The sequence below is a fragment of the Bubalus bubalis genome, chromosome 12 (genome assembly GCF_019923935.1).
Source record: "Bubalus bubalis isolate 160015118507 breed Murrah chromosome 12, NDDB_SH_1, whole genome shotgun sequence".
Classification (NCBI taxonomy): Eukaryota; Metazoa; Chordata; class Mammalia; order Artiodactyla; family Bovidae; genus Bubalus; species Bubalus bubalis.
In genome coordinates this window covers 78,499,828-78,523,385 of record NC_059168.1, presented here as the reverse complement: position 1 = coordinate 78,523,385, position 23,558 = coordinate 78,499,828, and the positions used below count along the sequence as shown (strand labels likewise).

The 23,558-nt window shown below is 38.4% G+C and overlaps 2 protein-coding genes across 4 annotated transcripts in view; both read right to left on the bottom strand.

Annotated features, from left to right (window-relative positions):
• Positions 1-4,793: 4,793 nt before the first annotated feature.
• Positions 4,794-11,277, bottom strand: TTC32 (tetratricopeptide repeat domain 32). The gene is made up of 3 exons (XM_006049156.3): positions 11,126-11,277; positions 6,398-6,564; positions 4,794-5,287 (listed from the first exon to the last, which is right to left on the bottom strand). The coding sequence occupies exons 1-3, from the start codon at positions 11,275-11,277 to the stop codon at positions 5,160-5,162; spliced, it is 447 nt and encodes a 148-aa protein (XP_006049218.1). The 3' UTR covers positions 4,794-5,159.
• A 5,862-nt stretch (positions 11,278-17,139) lies between these two features.
• The window catches only part of WDR35 (WD repeat domain 35), a 51,562-nt gene continuing 45,143 nt past the window's right edge, over positions 17,140-23,558 (bottom strand). For all 3 annotated transcript variants that reach the window (XM_006049157.3, XM_006049158.3, XM_044926218.1), the window contains 6 exons: positions 22,904-23,014; positions 21,850-22,014; positions 20,647-20,787; positions 19,628-19,784; positions 18,635-18,875; positions 17,140-18,113 (listed from right to left, as the gene is read on the bottom strand). In XM_006049157.3, the coding sequence (XP_006049219.3) occupies positions 17,963-18,113; positions 18,635-18,875; positions 19,628-19,784; positions 20,647-20,787; positions 21,850-22,014; positions 22,904-23,014 (966 nt within the window). In that variant the 3' untranslated portion in view covers positions 17,140-17,962. The remainder of the gene's footprint in view (positions 18,114-18,634; positions 18,876-19,627; positions 19,785-20,646; positions 20,788-21,849; positions 22,015-22,903; positions 23,015-23,558) is intronic.

Sequence of the window (23,558 nt, the reverse complement as noted above, 5' to 3'; positions counted from 1 at the left end):
TCAAGAGTAAACAGGAGCACTTCCCTGGTGGTTCAGTGGCTGAGAATCTGTCTACCAATGCAGGGGACATGGACTCAATCCCTGGTCCAGGAAGATTCCACATGCCATGGAGCAAGTAAGCCCACGAGCTACAACTCCTGAGCCTGTGTACGCTAGGGACGGTGCTCTACAAAAGAAGAGGCACTGCAATCAGAAGCCCGCTCATGGCAACAAAGAGAAGCCCCCACTAGAGAAAGCTTGTGCACAGCAACGAAGACCCAGTGCAGCCAAAAGTAAAAGTAAATAAACAAAAAAAATTTTAAGAGTAAATAGGAAATAAAAGACAGACGCAACCCTGGAGAATTTAGATACTCTGTGGGTGGGTTTGTTAGACTGTGCTCAGTATGATATTGAAAAGCTATGCAATCCTCCTTTTGCTTTCTTTACAAATGTTGGATACTTTTTCTTAACATAAGATACAAATTTACATATTGGCAGCTATGGCTTTCAATTTTCCAAATGGAGTTTGCTTTTAATATTAATCTGCTTTTCACCATCTTGTGTGTCTGTTTTCAATCAGGCAGGAAAATTACCAACAAGCAATTCTAGAATCATAATAATGCTATATAAAACCTAAGTATATTTTAATACTGTCTTGATACCCACCTTGATGGATACTAAAACATTTTATGAGTAATTTCAATTTTGTATGGGGACCAAAAAAAAAAAAAAGACCAAATCCACATATCTGTTTCACGTTGAAACCAGCAACAAAAAACTAATTAATATTAACAGCAGTTTTGAATTTCAGATGTGTTTGGGACATAACTTTGGGCAAGTTACTGAATTTCTTAGCCCCAATTTCCTCCTGCAAAAAATGAGACGTTCGTCACTTCGCCGACGTGTGTGTGTTTGTGCTGACAGACACAGAGCTGGCATTATGCTGTAGTGCTCTTTTCACCCTGTTAAACGCATATTCACAGGTCATAATTTCTGCTTTTGCGGCTTCCCTGTAGGCTTCTTTTTCATCATGTCTTTTGCAATGTGGACATGTCCTTTCATCTTCCTGTTACTTTAATAACAATTAGGTATTTTTTTTATCCTACCAATTGCTTTCTCAAAAAAAGGTTGTATTTCTCATCCTTCTTTCTTTTCATAAAGGATGAAATGATGCAGTGGTTTGTTTGGGTTTTTTAAGTCCCCTTAACGTTAAATGTGAAATTCAACAAGTCTCAATCTCTCTAGGTCTTCTCTGTCTCTCCTCAAACACCATTCTAAACTGGAATCCCTTTCCCATAATTTAATGTCATACTTTTGAGAAACATAGAAAACACGACAATGAGCATTTATCAGGAAGCTTTTAAAATTACACACTCAGCTCACGTACCAACTGTTTCATCACCTCTTCACTTGGTTCTTGGAAAGTTACACCATATGTTTGTCAGTAATTTGTTTTTTAAAACAACAACTTGTTCACCAAAACACATTAAATAAATATGCCATAAGAAGTGAAAGTTCGACATCACAGCTTCAGGCAGAGACATACCTCCTGGTTACTCCACACAAGTTTCTAGTCAGAGGACATCACATGAGCCAAATTGGAATCATGCTACTTATTTGGATGGAATCAGAAGAGACAGCAGTTTTTCAGACTCTTCCATCTGTTTTGTGTGTGCCCTGTTAGGTGTTTTGAAACACTCTCAATGCTTCGCCTTTAATTTGCCCAAAAGTGTTTTTCTGTGTTATAACTTCATGAAATGCAGTTTGCCTGCCAGAATACCATAAGACCCAAAAAGCTTGAAAAATGTAAGAACAATGCAGAAACTCCAAATATACTTGAAAACCATTGAAGTGTACACTTTGCATCTCAATAAAATGATTTTTTTTAATGGCACAGGAGCAGAGAGGGGTAGAAATGAGTAAAGGAAATATAGTTTATGTAACTGTTGTAAATGTAATTATGTAATTTCAAATTGAAACTTGTATAAACTTGTCTTTACCACTCAATGGATATATTTTTCTATCTGCAAAAAGCATTTAGGTATCTGGGCTAAAATGGAATTCATAATTTTTCCAACTAAAATTAACATAAATTTTTTTTCATTTCATGGCTTTTCATTTAAAAGAAGTATTTTTAAGGACAAATTAAAGTTGTTAAACAAGATGTGGGTTTAATTACTTGAAACATAGAGTTAAATGTTTAAGAGGGATTAGATTTGGCAGAGCTGGAAATACTGAGTGTCAGTGTAAATGTTGGATTGATTTACACTGCATGACAGGGTTGAAATACAGTATGTCCTCTGAAACAGGCTAACGTCTACAAAATGGCAGAAGGCTAAGACTATGTATAGTGTGGTGGGTGGGGCAGGGAGAGGCCAGTGAAAGAGGAAAAAACAGGAAAAATCTGGAAATGGGCAAACAGAAAATGACTAAAAGCTGACTTGGAAATTTTGTTTGCTCATCCAGCAGGTAGGCTATGGTTTGCTATCATAAAGGAAATTCACATGCTTCATTCAGTTCCAGATTTCAGGAAAGAAACAAACAGCTCCATGTTATTTTTTTTTAATATTTATCTATTTAATTGAGTCTTAGTTGCAACATGTAGGACCTTCTTAGTTGCAGCATATGGGGTCTAGGTCCCTGACCAGGGATCAAACCTGGGGCCCCTGCATTGGGAGAACAGAGTCTAAACCTTTGGACCACCAGGGAAGTCCCACAGCTCCATGCTTTGAAGAGTTAAAAGTAATTTTCTAAGCTCAAGAGCAATATATATCCACTTATTCTCTCTTACCTTACTTTGTAAAGAACAAACTATAACAATCTACAATTTTCTGCCTTGTTTTCAAAGAGAAAAACTGGAAAACAGCATAGTTTGGTTACTTTTCTGGTTAAAAGAAAAAAAAAAAAAAGAGCTCAACCGATACTGAAATGTGGGAAATATAAATAATAGCAAACATAAAACAGAATCTTTTTTAAAAGGCACATAACAAAAGTATTATTCATTCAATCAGAAATTTAGAATCTGAATGTGTGAGGTCTAAAGTTTTATAGAAAATAAATAAGGAAATAAATAAATGAGGAAAATTTAAAGAAAATAACTGGAAATCAGTTATTTTCAGTAACCTGAGGAAAATAAGTGCTTGGGTTCCAAATAAGCAAGTGTTGATCCTGAACTTCAGTGACTTTTTTTCTGAAAAATGATGAAGAAATGTCAAATAATAAAACCCTACAAACCAAATCAAATTTTTAACAGTTTTTTTTTTCTTTATATTATATCTAATCCCATTCAAGAGAAAAGAAAAGAGAATATAAGCCAAGAGAAAATAAAGTTACTGAAGCATTTTTCTAATATTTGATTTTCTGGGTAGACTGGCTTTAAACTCTCCCAAGGTCTATGGACTTTGCTTTTTTTAAAATAAGTTTTAAAATACGTTTATAAAACAAGTTTTCTTAAGAGGAATTTTTCTATATTTTAATGCAATTTTATAAATTCTTTAAAAGACATTTCCAACAAATAGAAAGATAAGTCATATTGGAAAATGTGAATCATCCCAGAAAGGGACTTTTTGTTTCCATTCTAATTTCATTTCCGTTTAATAGTCATTCACCTGCAGCCCAGGTTCTTTATGCATTTGGCCAGATAGTATTTATGAACAACAAACGAGGCAATTACGTCCTCTGCTTTATGAGATCACTTAAACTAAAAAAAAAAAAAAAAACCCACAAAAAATAAAACCCTTTGAAGGCTGACAATGGTGATGGCATCTGAGAAAGTCATAGTAGTTATGACTTAGTAGTTCTGACCCTCCTCTGGGGACACTGGGCAAACATACTCTTTTCTCTTAATTAGGGCCATTTGCACCCCAGAACCATTTTTCCATAGCAATAATAAACTAGTTTGGGAGATTCACAGATGTAGGATCTGAATTTCTGAAAGCCAAAACTTCAACAATAAGACACACACACACACACACACACACACACAAATGTAGGTGAGACATGGCTGACTCTGGCTTGTTTTCCCTTCAAATTCTTCCCAGTTCAGGAAAGCTTCATCACAGCCTAATCGTTCCCTGGCAGCACCCAAATAGAACAGATTTTCAAAAAGCCCTCTATTTACTAAGTGCTTTTCGTTAGTTTTTCACCTCTCTAACCACCCCCATTCCACTCAGAATTTATTATTCCGAGTTTGAACAGTGCTTGGCTTATATTGAGTATTCAGTAAATGTTGATGATGGCGAACATTACTGTCATTATCCAGAGACAGAAAACTATGCTTGATATTTAAAGCTTAACTACCTTATCGATGATTACTAGAGAAAAAAAAAATGTAAGTTGAATTCTTTCAAATGGCTCTCATTGAAAGATGTTTATTGTTAAGCCCAAATATTATGTCTCGCTAGCCTAGCTTTATAAAATAAAAGAGCTTTACTTTCAAAGTAAATGCCACAGGGAGAAAATGAGGAGGCAACTATTGTAGATTAAAAAACACAGAGACTTAACAACAGAACGCAGTGTTAACTTGACTGAGTCCAGATCCCAGAAACAAAAATCTACACAAGACATTTTGGAAACAATTGGGGAATTCAAATACGGGCTGGGCATGGATGGTATTATAGAATTATTAGTTTTATTAGGTATTATAATGGTGTTGTGGCTATAAAGAAGGCTGTCTCTATTCTTAGTGCACGCCGAAATATTTAAGGGTAAAGTATGGTGATATCTGCAACTTATTTTCAAACAGTTCAGCACAAAAGTTATATATTTAAATACAGAGAATAAGCAAATGTGACACAATGCTAACAACTGGTGAATCTCAGTGAAAAGTTTAAAAGTGTTTATTGTACCATACTTCCAATTTTCTGTGGAGGTAAAAATTTTTAAATAAAAAGTTGGGAATAAAAAACAGCAAAACAGTTTTCCTGAAGAAAATACCACACATTTCTTTAGACATTGTACTGTAATAAGATACAATTATACATTATTATTATTACACTTTATAAAAGCATACCTACTCAACATAGTTACTCAACCTAAAATCAATTACCTCAAGTATAGCATTTAACTTTCATTGCTGATGCATGAATCTCTTTATCTTAAATATAAATCAAAACAGTTTAACACCAGCTTTCAATTAAAGACAAGGAGATGCCAGCCATTAGGATCATGAGTTAAAATTTTCAATAATTTCTTCTTTGCTTTTCTTCTTTGTCTAGAATAGTCTGTTTTAAGCTCACAACAGCATCTTGAAATCCAGGATTTAAGTCTAATGCTTTCTTGAAATCTTCCAAAGCATCATCAAAATATCCTGTATAAGAACCCACAGGGGGGTGGGGGGGGATGAAAAAAGAGGAAAAAAAGCTGAGTATTTCTATATATTATTCATAGGAAAGTTTGGATACACATATTCCTGCTTTTATATTTACAAGCTTTCAACCACTCTTACTAAAGGAATTTTTTCCTCTTGATAATGATAAACGGATGTGTGTACCACAGTAACTTTGCACACCCTTATAGAACAATATACTTAAAATTAGTTATGGGCTACCTACAGGGATTTAACCGGTAAATACCTTAAATCGACAGAAACTTTCAATAAAATATTCCCTATTTAATGTAATTACAGTAAAATTAAGAAACAGGAAATGAATATTCTTTTTAACCCTTTAAATGAGAAACAATCCTCATAGTCCCTGTAGTCCCAAAATCTAAAATCCCTTTACTATATATTGTCTCAAGTGGTGTTCCCTGGTAGCTCAGCTGGTGAAGAATCCACTGCAATGCAGGTGACCCCGGTTTGATTCCTGGGTCTGGAAGATCCCCTGGAGATGGGATAGGCTACCCACTCCAGTATTCTTGGGCTTCCCTGGTGGCTCAGCTGGTAAAGAATCTGCCTGCAATGAGGGAGACCTGGGTTTGATCCCTGGGTTGGGAAGATCCCCTGGAGAAGGACATGGCAACCCATTCCGGTATTCTTGCCTGGAGAATCCCATGGACAGAGGAGCCTGGCGGGCTGCAGACCATGCGGTCCCAAAGAGTCGGACACAAAGAGTCGGGACATGACTGAGCAACTAAGCACAAACACAGCACGAGTGCCTTCAAAGGTTGTAACTCAGAAAAGCTGCACAGTGGATCAGGAGCATTACCCTCATTTCACAGCTGGGGACGCACAGGGACAAAGTAATGGGATGGCTCTCACTCCGGTGCCCGGCTGCAATTCCCACTCCAGTGCCCCGCTGCGGTCTCTAATACCCATTGAAAGCCTAAAATAAATTCAGGTACACTTCCTTTGTTCCTGGCTCTAAAACTAAATTTCACCTAAGTTTCACCCTGGATGATTATCCGTTTTACAACATTTGAGAGATCTGAATTCACAAAATACTGTCAAGAACAAAAGGGGGAAGAAAGAAATTCTTACCCAGCCTATACAATATCAAGCCTCTGTTGTAATATGGAACTTCAAAACTGGGTTGGACTTCTATAGCAGATGTGTAGTCGTCCATGGCTTCATAAAAATCAACCCTGAAGTACTTGATTTGCCCCCTGTTGTTAAATGCAGTAGCCAAATCCTCAGGGCTGCATTTGCTTTAAACAAAAAGTTCACATTAAAAACACAGTGTTACCCCTCGTTTCCACTTTCACTCTCTTTTGGGTATTGTCAAACTTCATAGCCTGTAACATGCAGTGTCGACGCTGCAAAACCAAGCGGAAGAAACAGAGGGCAAGGAAATAAAGCCATGGCGTCAGTTTCTGTTTAATCCTGCTGTCTACTTTTGCAGGGTTGTTTAGCACTACAATGTCAATCTAAAAAGCGCATTCCTTGTACTGTGTGGTCAAAGCCCCTGTTCATTGTCACCGTGTTTTGCTGAATGTAATATTAAAATGATTGTTTAAAGCACATGCCAGTGGGGCAAAGAAGACAATTCAGAATTGAAACGAGCAAGGGGAGAAAGCCAGCCCAAAGTCCAAGTTCGCTACGGCCATGTCATAAAATGAATCATCAGTTTTATCCTCAAATTTTTTAAGGATATTCAAACAGTGCGATTTGAAATCATTTTCCACCAGTAAAGAAAGAGAAGTCAGCCCTGAGTGAAAATCCAAGATACTGATCCCCAGGTGTGCTGTCTGAGGATGACCTGCCCTCCCTCCAGCCTCAGCAAACTTCCAGAGGCCAAACCGGCTTCCTGCTAGAAAGACATCACAGCTCAGGTCCACATTGGGACTCCAGTGTGCAGAACTGGCTCTGCATCTGAGGGTTCCAGAGGCTGCCCAAGGAGCTGTGAGCAAGCAGCCTTTCCTGTGAGGGGTTAGACACCCAGGCAGCTCTGACCAACCACCAGCTCAACAGGACACACCCCGACACAGCCCCACACACTACTTGTAAAAGGGCAAACCATCTACACAGAGAACTTCAATGGGCTCTGCAGAAAGATTCTGTTTTCCTTTCTTTTTTGCAAAGGGGACTCTCAAGTTTGAACCAAACAGGGAAGATGCAGGCTAAACTCATCTGTCAGTCTGCATTAAGCTCCACAGCGCAAAATCTAGTTCTCAGAAAAGATTTGTGACTGCAGTTAGCCTTACAAAAAGTTACTTCTCTAAACGTCCTCATCCTTGAGATCTCAGGCACTGTAACTACTGCTGCCAGGAGGGGTACTCACAGCCTAGGGGGTCTCCTTCAAGTTGAAGTTTCCTACCAGTGGAGAGGAACCACTGCAATTTAGAAAACGCCTGTTTCTGTGAACTAGGACTGAGAGACTGGGTACACAGACACTTCAGGATGCCACAAGCACCACCGTGAAATCTTCGAGAACAAGGGGGACACTCCAATCACCGATCTCTGTTATGACACCAGCTGAACTGCTGCTCAGTAAAAAGTTTTAAGTAAAATGCAGCCTCGGCACTCAGGAAGGTTTTAGTCATTAAATTTCTAAGCTTCACAACTTTGTGATAGATGTCTTATTATCAGAGGATCATCAGATATTTGATTTAGAATTAGACCTCATTATAACAAATTCTAAAAGCCTATTCTCCATATGAAAATTATTTCGTATTTGAAAGACATGGGCTAACAGTTAAAGCCAAATTTTTTTAACACTGAGATTTTTGTAATGATAGTGTTTATTTTAATGGAATATAACCAAGTTACCTAATCCAAACGTAGATTTTTTTTTTTCACACTTGCTAACTTTAGCAAAGAAAAAATATTTGGAAATAAAGTTGATGGCTAAGGTTGCACTTTTGGATATTAAAAGAAAATGTTATAAACCATTCAGAGTGGCAGGCATGCAAAGATTGCGAATACTGTTTAAAAATGATTCAGTGACTCATTATTTAAAAATAAATGAACTCTAAAAGATATATTTAAAGAAGAAAGTTGAAAATGATAGAATTCTGTTTAACCAGGAGCTCCTAGAAGAATTTAAAAACTATAAGAAAATTTGAAGGTTCATTCAGGCATGCTGAGCAATCTTCTACTAAACCATTGCAAATTTTCTTTCTTATGCTGGTAAGGGGCATGAATTACATTTGCCACACAATAACTCTGTGCTCTCAGGCTGAGATGCACCAGGGAGAAGCTGTAACAATACTAGATGGCAACAGTATGCTTATTGCTGATAAATCCTTTTCGAAACTTACTGCTGCTGCTGCTGCTGCTGCTGCTGCTAAGTCGCTTCAGTCGTGTCTGACTCTGTGTGACCCCATAGACGGCAGCCACCAGGCTCCCCCGTCCCTGGGATTCTCCAGGCAAGAACACTGGAGTGGGTTGCCATTTCCTTCTCCAATGCATGAAAGTAAAAAGTGAAAGTGAAGTCGCTCAGTCGTGTCCAATCCCTAGCGACCTCATGGACCGCAGCCTAAAAAAGCAGCAGACTCATAGAGAACAAACTAGTGGTTACCGGTAGACAGACAGAAGGGGGAAGGGCAAAACAAGGAGAGGGGACTAAGAGGTACAAAACATTGGGTATAAAATATGCTACAAATGTATACTGTACAACACAGGAATATAGACCGTATTTTATAATAGCTATAAATGAAGTATAACCTTAAAAAATTGTAAATCATTATACTGTACACCTGTATCATATTATACTGGAGAAGGAACTGGCAACCCACTCCAGTATTCTTGCCTGGAGAATCCAATGGACAAAGGACCTGGCGGCCTACGGTTCACAGGGTTGCAAAGTGTCAGACATGACTAAAGCAACTTAGCACAGTCCAGCTAACATATTGTATAGCAGCAACAATGAAAATTTAAAAATAAAAAAGTGTTTTAACCTACTAGATAAGTCTATTCTTCCAGCTTGAAACAAAAATAGAAAACTAAATTTTCTGTTTAATAATTTTGGGGGGAAGGTGTGGTATCATCTTACTGCTTGTTCAAAACTATTAACTATTATTCTGGTGTATTATTGAAATGAGGAAGCCACTTATTTTTTCTGATTTAATTCCATGTGAGTTTAACAAACAGGAGAAGAATCTTGAGCCTCATACACAAAAGACAAGCTGGCATCTGGTCAAAAAAAAAAATCAAATCCCTGAAAGGAGGAGGGTGACAGGGCAGACAACTCAAACTGTCAAGAAAAACACTGCTCATTATCCCCTTTCTGTTCTTTCTTTTCTCATCCTGGACCACTAACAACAAGAACCATTAACAAGAACAACAAAGGCAAATCTTGGAGTACAACAAATGCTTCGCATTCAGGCATAAATATAAGATGCTTTGGCAGAGCAGGTGAGGTTGAGACAGGCTGAGAGCTGGGACTTAGGACCATTTGCTGCAGTGTTTGCACCTGGACAAATGTCTTCTCCAGCATCAAAATACAAAAACTATAAGGAACTGAAAATAATTGAGTGCATTTGCAGTTGGAGCCAGTTATGGATAAGAAGATAAAAACCAAATAAAATCCCAACTGCCACTTCTGAAGTGCTGGAAGCAAAGACAGGGTGCCAGGAGCAGAAACAGGGTACTTCACATGTCCCCTACATTCAAAACCTTTGTCCAAAGAGGTGGGCAAACCACCTAAGCCACCCCACCAGCCTTCGAGACCCCTGGACACAACCCCAACTTCACCCCTTGCTCCAAGCAAGCAAGGGAAACTTAGTTTTTTTGCTCTGCCCTGCTGCAGCAGAGACCTCAATAAAGCTTGCCTGAATTCCGTGTCTGGCCTCTCATCAATTTCTCTTGTTTAGGGAAGGCCAGGAACCCTGGTCAAGATCAAGGTTGCTAATATCACAAAAAGAAAGACATTGCATGCTCTCTGACAGAAGTACACAACACCGATAACAATATTCTCACCATAATTTTGGATCTGAATTCGACCAAACCTCAAGATTTAACTACCAACTCACAAGCGATGCATAAGACAGAGGACTATGTTAAATGACATGGGGTGGGGGTGGGGAGTAAATCCAGAAGATCCAAAATATGGGAAAGTTTCAGGACATAGGACTGGATAGCCTTTGGTGAGGATATCCTTCTCACCAAATAAACTGCAAGGGGAGAAAATGAAGGGGAGCCTTAAAGGCTGAGAGGCTTGATGTGCATCCTGACTTGAACCAACCTCGAAAACACCAACCAGCCAAACAAAACAACTTTTATTGATCAAACAGGAAAATTCCAAATAATGACGTTAGGAATAGTGATAATGTGGTTGCGTCTTTTTAAATCCTTTAACGCCTAGAAATGTATTCTGAGACACCCCTGGGCGAACAACCTGATCCCCTGGGTTAAGTGACAATGCTTAAGCCCACGGATGGTCACCTGGAGGTTCATTATACTATTTCCACATGTTTAAATTTCTTTTCACACGTGAAAACCCAGAGCACCTGCTGTGATGTCGCGCGGTTTGAGTCGCGACGCTGTGCGCTCACGTGGCACCCGCGCGGCATCTCGCCCTCACCAGGTCTTGTTAAAGTGACGACAGGTGGGAAAAGCCCTATCAGTTAACATGGAGTCGGGACACCGTTCTCGGAGTCCCGGAGCAACGTGCGGAGGCCTGCGCTCCAGGCACGCTCCCTCACCGCCTTTCTGTGAAGAACTAACGTCCGGCCGCTGGGCGGGTGAGTGCCAGAGGTCGAGTAAAGCGGAGCCCTTGCCGCCCACCTTCCGGAGACCCACGCTGTCCCCACTTCTCGCGATAGTTACCTCCCGCGTGCTGCTCCCTCCGAGGCTGCACAGGCGCACTGGCGAATGTAAGCGGAGTACAGCGCCTCGGCCTCCGCGTATTCACCTTTCTTGAAATGAGCCTGGGCTAGTGCTAGGGCTGCGGGACTTTCCTGCCCTTGCTGCCTGTCCATGGCGGTTGGGGGCCTAGCTTTCCGTGTGGAACTGGGGGTTGATTTCTGAGCGATTAGAGGCGACAACCCACAGCCACTTCCGCACCTTGGAATTTAACTCGGCAAAAATCCTTGGCCCTAGCAGCCGGGGAATTTTGTGTCCTCCGAGGACCCGTCGTCTCGCGAGGTCGGTGACGCTCCTGGCGGAACGCTCAGGTATTTCAAGAAAGCTTAAGCAGACGGAGCCTTGGCAAGTGCGCTTCTGCTGTAGCTGCTGGTCCCGCTTGCCTGATCTCCAGAAAAGCAGTAGCTTGGTAGTCCCAAACTGGTTTCTAAGGCTGTGGTCAGATGGTGCAAGGAGCTTGCCCTTCGTTACAGCGAATGGGGAGGGGGGAGGGGGGAGGGGGCGGGGGGGAGGGATACATACACACACGCTGTACATGTATATTTCCAGAATATACAGAGAATTTCTAAACTTCAATTTTTCCAGAGTGGGTGTACTACTTTGCATTTCCACCAGCAATGCATTGGCCTTTAAGTTACTCCGTATCATCACCAACATTTGTCAGTTTCGATCCTAGCTATTATAGTGGGTGTGTAGAGATACCTCCGTTTTCTTCTAAATTTTACTAAAATTTTGAGTAGAATAACCAAATAAATGAGTAGATAAAGTAGTAACTGTTTTAATGTCTTTTTCTTTTAGAAAAAAACTTAAATACGAGATTATGAAGAAAATTTACAGAAGTTTCACCCCCGTTTTTTCTTCTAAATTCAATTAAAATGTAAATTAACGCCTTTTTAAAAAAAATTTAAGACTATTTTTACTTTCTAATGTATACTCTTTATGTACTTTTGAAGTTTTCTACCATGAACATGTTAGTTTTATACTCAAAAACTTAAGTGCTCTTTTTTTTTTAATGAACTGAGAAAATGGTAAGAATAAACAGTAGGGGGCAACATAATATTGCTATTTTCATTTTAGAAGCACAGTAGTAATACTTTGGAGCTATAACATCAAATTAGGAACTCTTGATTTTTCATTAAAAGTCTGGTAACAATTTTTCCCCCATTTCTAAATGTGGACTCTAGATGACCTCTTAAGGAGTTACTCCCTGCAACCTCCAGTCATCAGACATTTGCCTAAGTTGTTTTCCTCTTGGTAACAAAGGTGATACTGTATACCTTTCATTGTACCTCCCGTCTCTTTCTCCCTTTATCCACTCTGGAGCTCAATGCCCATCATCCCAACCCCCACCAAAATACTTAAATCAAAAGAAGACAAATTATCATGTTATCATAAATTACAGATAAAACAGGATAAATACAATTTTACCTCAGCATTTATTTTTATATTTTTCACTGAATGCCACATCAAATCTAAGATCTCAGCTTTTAGAATACAAAAAGATAATTGCAAATTATATGTTAGCAGAAACGTATGTATATATATAATTAGCATTTGTGCATGATAGCAGGACAATAATGCTATGTTACTTATTTGTATAGCTTTGTCAGTCAGGTCCATTATCTCAATACTTTGGCCTACCTTGCTACTTTGGAAACTTAACGTAATATTCAGGCCATATTTTGTGATAAAAAGAAGCATTACTTAAAGGGAGTCAGTTCATGTTTATTACAAAAAGAGAACATTCATTACAATGCCTCATTCTGTCTATACAAATTCCTTCCACATATTTGTTATATATGACAATTTTGCTTCTCTTTGCCCCTTTCATCAGAATAGAGTTATCTGGAAATTTCCTTCATGTTAAATATTTAAAACCAATTGAGTCAATTTGTACTGGGAGTCTTTTTCTAGCACCATTTTCAAGCAGGACAAAGATCTATCTGTCCCCAAAACATTATGACAGATCACTAAAACATTCACAGATACAAATCCCAAATAGTCATAAGCTCTTAAAACAGGTATGTCAGTATATATATATGAATATGAAGCATGAGGGTATATGTATGTGTGTGCTGCTGCTGCTAAGTTGCTTCAGTCGTGTCCGACTCTGTGAGACCCCATAGACGGCAGCGCATCAGGTTCCTCCATCCCTGGGATTCTCCAGGCAAGAACACTGGAGTGGGTTGCCATTTCCTTCTCCAATGCATGAAAGTGAAAAGTGAAAGTGAAGCCGCTCAGTCGTGTCCGACTCTTAGCGACCCCATGGACTGCAGCCACCAGGCTCTTCCATCCATGGGATTTTCCCAGGCAAGAGTACTGGAGTGGGGTGCCATTGCCTTCTCCAATGTATGTATGTAAGTATATATAAAAATACATACATATACATATGTGATAATTATGTGTACAAGGTAGGAGAGGTTGTTTTTAAAGGTTTTGGTTTCTGTGTTAAACAGACCAAGAGGTAGTGACAATAACTCAGAATCTGTCTGAAATAACTAGTTGGAAGAAAAACTTTAGGGCTTAGGTAGCAAGGAATTAGTGGTAAATGAGAAGGCTCCAAAAGAAACTTCCTAAAAGAAACGTTAGGACAAGTCTGAGGAATCAACAGCTGATTTGGAATTGAAGCAAATGGGAATGTAATCAACAAGTCACAGGAAGGACTGGAGAATGACAGTCTAACTTAAGAGTTCTCAGCCGATTTCTGGGATGAGAATGGGGAAAAAGAGAGATTCAGGCATTAGGACCAAGGACCAAAAATCACAACTCTAAACATGCAGTCCTGAAGGAATCCTTAAACCTACATCTCTGAAAATTTCTCTCTCATTGATGAAGTATGGTTTCATTCCTGAAAATAGAAAATCTTATGGGAAGATGTAGTTACCTTCAACAGGAGATATATCCTCTAGGGCTGATGTCTTTGTTAGGATGCTGTTTTCTTTTTTTTAACCTAGGGAAGATTTGCTTTTTTAAAAAATTTTATTCTGTATTATAGTTGGTTAACAACGTTGTGTTAGTTTCAGGTGTACAGCAAAGTGATCCGGTTATACATATTATAGTTACTCTTTTTTTTTAATTCTTTTCTCCATTTAGGGCTTCCCTTGTGGCTCAGCTGGTAAAGAATCCGCCTGCAATGCAGGAGACCTGGGTTTGATCCCTGGGTTGGGAAGATCCCCTGGAGAAGGGAAAGGCTACCCTCTCCAGTATTCTGGCCTGGAGAATTCCATGGACTGTATAGACCATGGGGTCACAAAGAGTTGGACCCAACTGAGTGACTTTCACTTTTCCCCATTTAGATATTACAGAATATTAAGCAGAGTTTCCTGTGCTATACATAGGTCCTTGTTGGTTACGTTTTAAATATAGCAGTGTGTAGGTATCAATCTCAAACTTCCAATCTCTCTCTCACCTCCCCCACCCTTCTCCCGGATAACCATTAGTTTGTTCTCTAAGTCTGTCTGTTTTATAAGTAAGTTCATTTGTATCATTTTTCTAGATTCTACATATAAGCAATATCGTATGATATTTGTCTTTCTAAGATGTTATTTTCTGATTTGGGGGAATACTATATTCTGTCATAGAAGAAAACAAATGAGATTGATGAAACATACTATGTTAAAATTAGATAAATTAGAACTTACAAGACCTGTTATACAAAGTAAATACAGCATATTTGTGTGACTATACCTAATACTGGGTTCCCAGGTGGCTCAGATGACAAAGAATCTGCCTGCAATGCGGGAGACCTGGGTTCGATCCCTGGGTCAGGAAGATCCCCTGGAGGAGAACATGGCAACCCACTCCAGTATTCTTGCCTGGAGAATCCCCACGGACAGAAGAGCTTGGCGGGTTACAGTCCATGGGGTTTCAAAGAGTCAGACACGACTGAGTGACTAAGCACAGCACAGCATACCTAATATTGATGAGGTGCTAAAGATCCAAAAGGTAACCAAGGCACTAAGTATTCATGGCTCACTGGGTATGCATGAGGCTTAGTACATGCTCAGTATGTGTGAGGTCTTGATTCAGTCACCCACCGATGACACTTGTCCTCTACCCAGGAAATACAACTGAACCCATGACTGCTCAGCAGTCCCAGCGGCACCTACAGCTGGGACCAGGGAAACCTGCCTCCTCCTCAGAGCAAGTGTGCCTCACTGGCCTCAGGCACACTCTACTTGACAGAGTCCCCCAATCTCAACTGCGGTCCTCTTCCTGGCCACACCACTGGGGGAAGCTGGTGAGGAAGAGATAGAGTGAGGACATAGAACAGTACATAACTCAGGAATCGGGAACTGGAATCCGTGTACCTGACTGGCATCCTCCACTAACAGTGTTAATCTCTCCCATCACTTTTCTCCTTGTTCCTCACTGTGTACGTTAAGTTGATTCAGTAAACCATGTGACTTAAGCATCATTTTTTGGTGTGTAATCCTTTGTGTTCCATGACCTCTGGAATGGCTTGCCTGGTAGTGTATTTGGAGGCTACCATTATATCAAGGTAACTTCCCACAAGGCACATGAACACAGAGACTTAGAAGACCTGGTCTTCTCGTTTTAACTAGGCACAGCAACCCACTATCTACATGAACTCATTTAAGTTCCACACCTCTCATAGCTCACTATTCTCTATCTGCTACAGGCCTAACTTGTCTCTAAAGGACCAAAAACATAACACATTTGGATTAACTAACCTAAGTACTGAAGCTGCAATAACAATGTTGTATATTTCTCTTTATTGCCTCTACTAAATGTCAGTCAAACTTCAGCAAATAATCTTAATAAAATAGTGCTAAAGTCTGGTTTGCAGCCACAGAATAAAAAGATGTAAGTTCATGGGAAATAGAGAACATTATTAGCTATTTTTAACAGGTAAGTAATTATGCATGACTGATAACAGTTTTTCTTTTTAAAGTTAATGACAGTAAATCAAAACAGGTACTTATTGAGAATCACTTCCCAAACCCAAGACTTGTTTAGATAAAAGGTCCAGCTTAGTGACAATGTTTCAGCTAAAACTATAACTACAAACTGGATATTTTCTATAAATTTACATCATTATAAATAGAGACAAGTGTTCTGCACAATATTATGAAGAGTACATGCCAATTGCCATCTCTTAGATGAAACTAAGAAAGTGGGTAAAAAGGAAAAAATATCAAAAATAAGCTATTAGGGTTTCCCTGATGGTCCAGTGGTTAAGACTTTGTCCTGAAATGCAGGGGACACCAGTTCGATCCTTGGTCCAGGAAGATCCCGCATGCTGCGGAGCAACTAAGCCTGTGTACTGAGCCTGCATTCTGGAGGCCATGAGCCACAACTACTGAGCCCACATGCAGCAACTGCTGAAGCCTACAAGCCCCAGTGCCTGCGCTCTGCAACCAAAGAAGCCGCTGCACTGAGAAGCCTGCACACCACAGCTAGAGAGTAGCCCCCACTTTCTGCAACTAGAGAAAGCTTGGATGCAGCAACGATGACCCAGTGCAGCTATGAAAATAAAAAATAAATTTTTAAAAAGCTATTAGAAACAATTCAAATTGTAAAACAAAAAAGTTTTATCACTTGTGAAAGTAAAACAGAACACTTTCAATGCTTATTTAATTAAACACGACTAGAAATAGAGCTCATTTCAGTGTTACAATTGTTTAATCTCCCTCTGGGCTTGCCAGGTGGTGCTGGTGATAAGGAACCCGCCTGCCAGTGCAGGAGACATGGGTTTGATCCCTGAGTCGGGAAGATCCCTTGGAAGAGGGCATGGCAACCCACTTCCAGTATTCTTGCCTGGAGAATCCCATAGACAGAGGAGCCTGGCGGGCTACAGTCCATGGGGTCACAAAGAGTCAGGCACAACTGAGTGAGCACACACGCACACCACCTCCTACTACAGGTTATGTCAATTCCCTAAATTCAACTCTGCTCCATTCTCACGCTTCCCCATCCCTCTCCATCAAAAATGTTTAATGAATTAGTAACCTTGACACTGGGAGAAAATTTTTTTATTTGGAATATTTCCATAGTATAATAACCAGCCACAAAAATAGAGATAGAAAGATAGGCAGATAATATAGTCAATTTCTAAATATATGAAAATCAGCATCATTATTTCATAGTTGTATTTTTACACAAAATTATATATATACATGTCTATGTGTATATATTATTGGATTTTGTTTTTTCCCTTCCCTTCCTGATCTCTGTCTTGTACAGAGGTCAGCTTCAGTCCTTCCAACTTCCAGAGCATAGCCTTATAAGACTACTGCTCTTCCAGACCCATGTCTCACTGCCTATACCATTAGTGATACTAGAGTAGACATCTGTGGCGCACCCTGCCCTTCCTCTTGGACCCTGGGACTGTTCTAGGGATGGGCACTGATCCCAGCCTGGCCATTTAGCAATTTTTTTCCCCTTCATTTCAAACTTGAATTAAGAGTGGTAGTCCCTTCCTAATGGTGGAGATAGTAAGATGCTGTATTTCCTGATACATGAAGAAAGCCAGTCTGGTTTTTTCACATCTCACAGCTTAATTTTTATTTTACCGTTTATGAAAATCCAAAAGAACGGCCTAACAGAGTTGCCCCACCACATGCAGATGACCTTCTCTTTACTCATTCTGTCTCAATCATGGATTTCTCAACAGCTGGCCCAAAGTTCAGAAGATAGTGAGGTGTAACCAGTTTCTGTCATATATATACACATATTTGTATAAAAATACAACTCTGAAATGATGCTGCTTTTTACATAAACTATATGGAATCAACCTTATTATATAAACTCTCCCAGTATATGCAGTTTGTCAGTTCTTCATCCCACTGCACTATGGCATAAGGGACAGAAGTTGTAGTTATTTATTTCCTGAGCCAGGACACAATGCTTACACACACTGCACATCCAGAATTGATATTCAGTAATTGGGCTTCCTGTGGCCACACACGTCGGCAGTTTCCCTTCACCTCTGTAAAAATAAGAGGAGAAAGAATTACACTTTAAAATGTCTAATCACTTAAAACCTTATTTATTATACTAAAAAAACCCTGAAAAATGTAAAACATTTCAAGGCAAATTTCAAATAAAAACTTTTCTTGCAATGAGAAAATAAATCATTAATATACTATTAAGACTAAAGAAAATAGGCTTTGAGTACAATGTTAAGGTGGCTTGTTGTTTAGTCGCTCAGTGGTGTCAGAATCTTTGTGACCCCATGATCTGTAGTCCACCAGGTTCCTCTGTTTGTGGGATTTTCCAAGCAAGAATACTGGAACGGGTTGCCATTTCTTTTCTGCAGGGTATCTTCCCAACCCAGGAATTGAATCCCCATTTCCTGCACTGCAGGTGGATTCTTTACTGCTGAGCCACCAGGGAGTTAAGGTATGAGACTTTAAAATGTAGTGATTTCATCATTATACTACACTATTTAGATATTTAGATATAAAAATCTATATAAAAATGGCATCTACTAATTACAATTGGCCCTACCCTTCAAGAAGGCCGTCCAATTCGGATTTTCTGTTATCTTTCGGAGTATGTTTGGTGAAGATTTCTAGAGCAAGATCTTCATATTGCTGCTTCTGTTCCGAACTGAGGGTCTCTAAAGATTCGAGTTTAATAAAAGCTTTTGAACAAGTACCAAACGCTCTACTGGCACACGCACAGAGTGCTAACAGAGAGTAGATCTCAACTGCAGGGATGATGTCTTCATAGTCTCTCAGGTGAAGAGCTAGGAAAGAGAAGGCAATTTGGATTGTGTAAAGCAATCACGCCATCATGAACATGCATGGGGAAGAATGTTAGGCTGGCTCAGTTTAACCTACATGAATGTTAGCAAAGTTAATGAAAACAATGGTAGGTGATCAGAGAACTAGTAGGGGAAGTAGACCACATGACTGTAACCACATGGTCTGTAACCACAGACCACATTCTGTAACACGAGCCAACAGCTCAGGGCCTATAAAAATTACCACCACCAAATGACGCACATGGCTGCACCACTTAGAAATGTACCAAAAATTATTAGTGTCAAAATACATTGCAGATATAAATATAACTGTATAATTTTATATGTTTTATATTTATAAAACATATAAAACATTTATATGTTCCATATAAATATGTTAGAAATTTCTGTGGATTCTCAAAACAGTATCATGTTTCTTTTTGTTTTAAAAAAAAAAGTGAAGTATGAAATCGTATGTTTTCTCTTTGTGTCTCTTTGAACAGATTATCGCTTCTCAGTCTGTCTTATTGAAAAAATAGAACTTTGAGAAAAAAGGAAGTGAAACTGAGTCTCTAAGTTATCAGCTCAGATAATTTATTTTCATTACCATATCCTATCTTCACAGGCTGCAGGGCATGGCCAAAAAAGAAAAAAGTGTTATTGAAGTTAATATAAGAGTAACTTGAAGGAGTTTGCCCTTCGTCTTCAATTTATGACTTCTTAGACATGTTGCATATATGAGTTAATACACCCACCTGTCTTCAGTGCAGTGTCAACATAGCCCTCGTAGAGCTGTCTTTGTGCCAGTATGAAGAAGTGGTAAGCCTCAGCCCCTCTCCAAGCATTATCAGTGAAACGACTGCTTGTCGACAGAACTTCTTCTTCCAGCAAACCAGCCAAAGCAGAGGTGGCCTACAAATAAAGCAGACCCGCATCTGCTGTCAGCACAAATCTAACAACAGTCCTTCCAACAGAGATGATTTCTGAAACTGTTATACATTAAAAAATCTAGGGAAGGGGACTTCCCTGGTGGTCCAGGGGAAAAGAGTCCGTGCCCTCAATACAGGGCGCCCAGGTTTGCTCCCTGGTAGAGGAACTAAGATCTCGCATACCGCAACTAAGCCCACGAACCCTAACTACTGAGCCTGTGCACTGCACCACAATGCAGACCCAGCACGGCCAAAATAAATAATAATAAATGAATAAATTAGCATATTTCATTATTACAGAACTGCTGCCACAGAATTCTCTATTATAATTCATACTTTGTTAAACTGACATGATCAAATTTTTTCTTCAGTTTTACTGACGTATAATCAACAAATCAAATTGTAAGATATTTAAAGTGTAGATTGTCATGATTTTATATACGGATATATTGTGAAAGGATTCTCTTCCCCAAGAAATGATCAAATTTTTAAACAGAATTGATTAAACTTTATGTTAATACAACGTTCATTTACAATTTAAAAAATACACATATTTCTAGGGAAGCTTTTAAAACTCACTGATTAGAAAGGATTTACCAAGAAAGGAATTAAACAAAGATTACAGATTAGTAAAAAAAATCATTTTCAATATTTCCAAGTTGAGATGTCTAAATGTGAGTACTAATTCCAAATCATTTATTCTTTTTCCTCATATCGTTTAAGAAAATAAATGCAAACAAACAAGTACATTAAATGGTCTATCCATAAAGAGAAATTTTATCATTTTGGGTTTTTTTCCCTTAAATACTTCACATGACTTAACATTGCTTAATGTTGCACCTTACCTCTGAGCTCTTTCCTTTAACTTTGCCTCGCTGGGCATTCTTCATTTGCTCGTGGTACTGCTCTATAAGTAAAGCTGACAGTACATAGAGCTTCTTCACACGTAAAGGTTTAGTTCTTTTCTTTGCCTCTTCATCTGCAATCTTTAAATATTTAAAGAGTTGGGGGAACATATTTCTTAATCTATGCTTGTACAAATGTTCTCATTTCTGAAATCTGATTCTCTAAAAAGAGGAGGAAAGTCAGTAGGGTGGAATATAAGTACTATCCGTTTATGACAAATATTTTAAAACACATTTTCTTTTCCTTAGTACTGATAAGTAATTAGTTATTTCCTTAGTATTTAGCCATTGGAATTAGACTGCAAAACAATTTTAGAAAATAACAGATGCTGATAAATAATTAAGTCAGAGTGAAGAAAGCTTTCATTGAAAGGGTAGTATTTTATATAATGGATTTTTTTTTAATAATTTTCAAGTACCTAGAGATAAGATGGCTTTACCATGGTACATCTCCAGGAATTTAAATCTGTTTAAATGATTCAGAAGGAAATCTTTCCTTTGTCATTAAATCAAATGGTAAAAGAATAGAACAGAATGTAAAATTTGCTTACGTTAGTTCCATACTAGTCATGTTCCCTCCAAATGCCTACTATGAAAAGTGTAACATCTTTAAAACTTGCACATTTAAAAGGACTTGATGCTTGGGGCTGGTGCACTGGGACGACCCAGAGGGATGGTATGGGGAGGGAAGAGGGAGGAGGGTTCAGGATGGGGAACACATGTATACCTGTGGCGGATTCATTTCGATATTTGGCAAAACTAATACAATATTTTAAAGTTTAAAAATAAAATTAAATTAAAAAAAAAATAAAAGGACTTGAAAATTTATTATCAACGGGATTTAATTTCCAGTTACGGAAACTTGTACTTTATAGTAGCGAAAATTCTCTAATTGTTAACTTCAGTATTAAGTAAATATACAGTTGTTTAGGAATCAGTAAGGTGCTAAAATTAATAAACAGCCTTTTTAGTAAAAGGTAATACTACTAAGATAACACATAGTTAAACTATGATAGTAACAAAATGAGAGGGATTTTGCTATAACAAATATCTGCTTCCAAAGAATGGAAAATTTATTCTTTAGTATATAAGAAAACATTGGTAACTAAACAAATCAAATACTCACCAAGATTATTACATTACCTTAAACATCAGCTTGGCAGCATCATAAAAGTAATTGGCTTTCCGATAGAGTTCTATGGCATCAAGAATTTTATTCTTTTCCAATAAATGAGATGCATACCTTGCTAACAGGGAACCAATTTCTTTCATATTATGACTTTTAGCCAATTCAACAGCTTTGTTCCACTTGGGGAAAATATATACAACATACAATTACCCAAGCATTTACAGTCCGATACGTCTAGAAATACATACAATAAAGCTTTAAATTTATAATAATAAATAACACTATATCAAAATTTAAAACTGGTATATAAATTTTTTTAAATCAGAGGAATTATAAATTTTAGAAGTTAAACATGCAAAATAATCAAATGATCTAAGATTGATGTGCTTAAGGAGCACATCTGAAAAAAAGCATCAAAGTTTATAGTCATATTAATCTTATATTCTAATTTTGCACAAACTATGAGCAAGAAAAAGATACATTTGTTTATAGTAAAAAAATATGGAATTTCAGTTAAGAAAATATCCTATCAGATTTAACATTTATTCTTATAAAGCAAATGGAGCTTTATAAAATACTTTAAGAAAATGCTTAGAAGAATACATTGATAGTGAACAATTCCAACAATTCTGCATTTTCATTTTAGTTAAATTCCAGCTCTTAAGAATATCAAATATATGTTTACTATAAGGAAAAGAAAATATATTTGCCAAAATAAATATTGATAAAGTAACTCAATTCCTTCCTCTTGCAATGACCATTAACTGGTCCTTCTTTGGAAACAAAACACAACCCTAATAAAATGCAGAAAATTGTGAAATGACTTCCAGACAAAACTTGCCAGACTAAAAGCACAGGGTTTTTTCAGGTTCCCATACTGAGTTAGTTATGAGGGGGTTACCCTTAATGGTAGCACTTCAAGAGGTAAATGCAAATTCTGACATTTTCTCAGTCCTCAACCAAGTAAACAAATATCTGGCTCCTTTCACAAAACCTGTCTCAAGCTTTCCAACCCTTGTCCTGGCAACAGTCTTTACAACATCACTCTGGTGACTTTCAGCTCCTTACTTGGTTGAGATGTACACAGGTATCCACTGCTGCCTTAGGCTGATTACATTTCAAAAATGCAGACACTGCTTGTTCACACATTCCAACTCTCACAAACATCTGTGCTATTTCCTGTGGACAAAACATTACCATCAGATTTCACAGAACAAGGAAATCACTTACATTTCAACTTATAAAACTCCATAAGAATATTACAATTACTGGTAGCAACAGTAATTTTTCTTTTAAATGGACATAGGGGCAGAGGCTACAAACCAAAAAGGATACTAAGGCATCTGCTCAGAAAGATCCCCTGGAGAAGAAAATGACAACCCACTCCAGTATTCTTGCCTGGGAAATCCCATGGACAGAGGAGCCTGGAGGGCTGCAGTCCATGGGGTCGCGAAGAGTACAACACAACTTAGTGACTGTACAGCAAACAGCACAGTAATATTTCTTTTAACCGGACATAGAGGCAGACGGTACAAACTAGAAAGGATGCTAAGGCATCACCTTTTATAATATCTGTGCTTCACTGGCTCACAGCACAGATCTGATTTTCAACCAGGTTCTAAAGATACCGAACTCTTGTCTTCTTTCACTTCAGTAGCTACTTAACAGAAATGCCAAGCCCCAAAACAAACCCCAAGCTAGTAGGTAAAAAATACCTTTAAAG

Coding starts and splice junctions, on each gene's coding strand:
- TTC32 (XM_006049156.3), bottom strand. CDS start 11,277: ATGGACAGGCAGCAAGGGCAGGAAAGTCCCGCAGCCCTAGCACTAGCC. Junction 6,565..11,125: donor GAGGGAGCAGCACGCGGGAG/GTAACTATCGCG, acceptor TTTTGTTTAAAG/CAAATGCAGCCCTGAGGATT. Junction 5,288..6,397: donor CTTGATATTGTATAGGCTGG/GTAAGAATTTCT, acceptor GTTCTTATACAG/GATATTTTGATGATGCTTTG.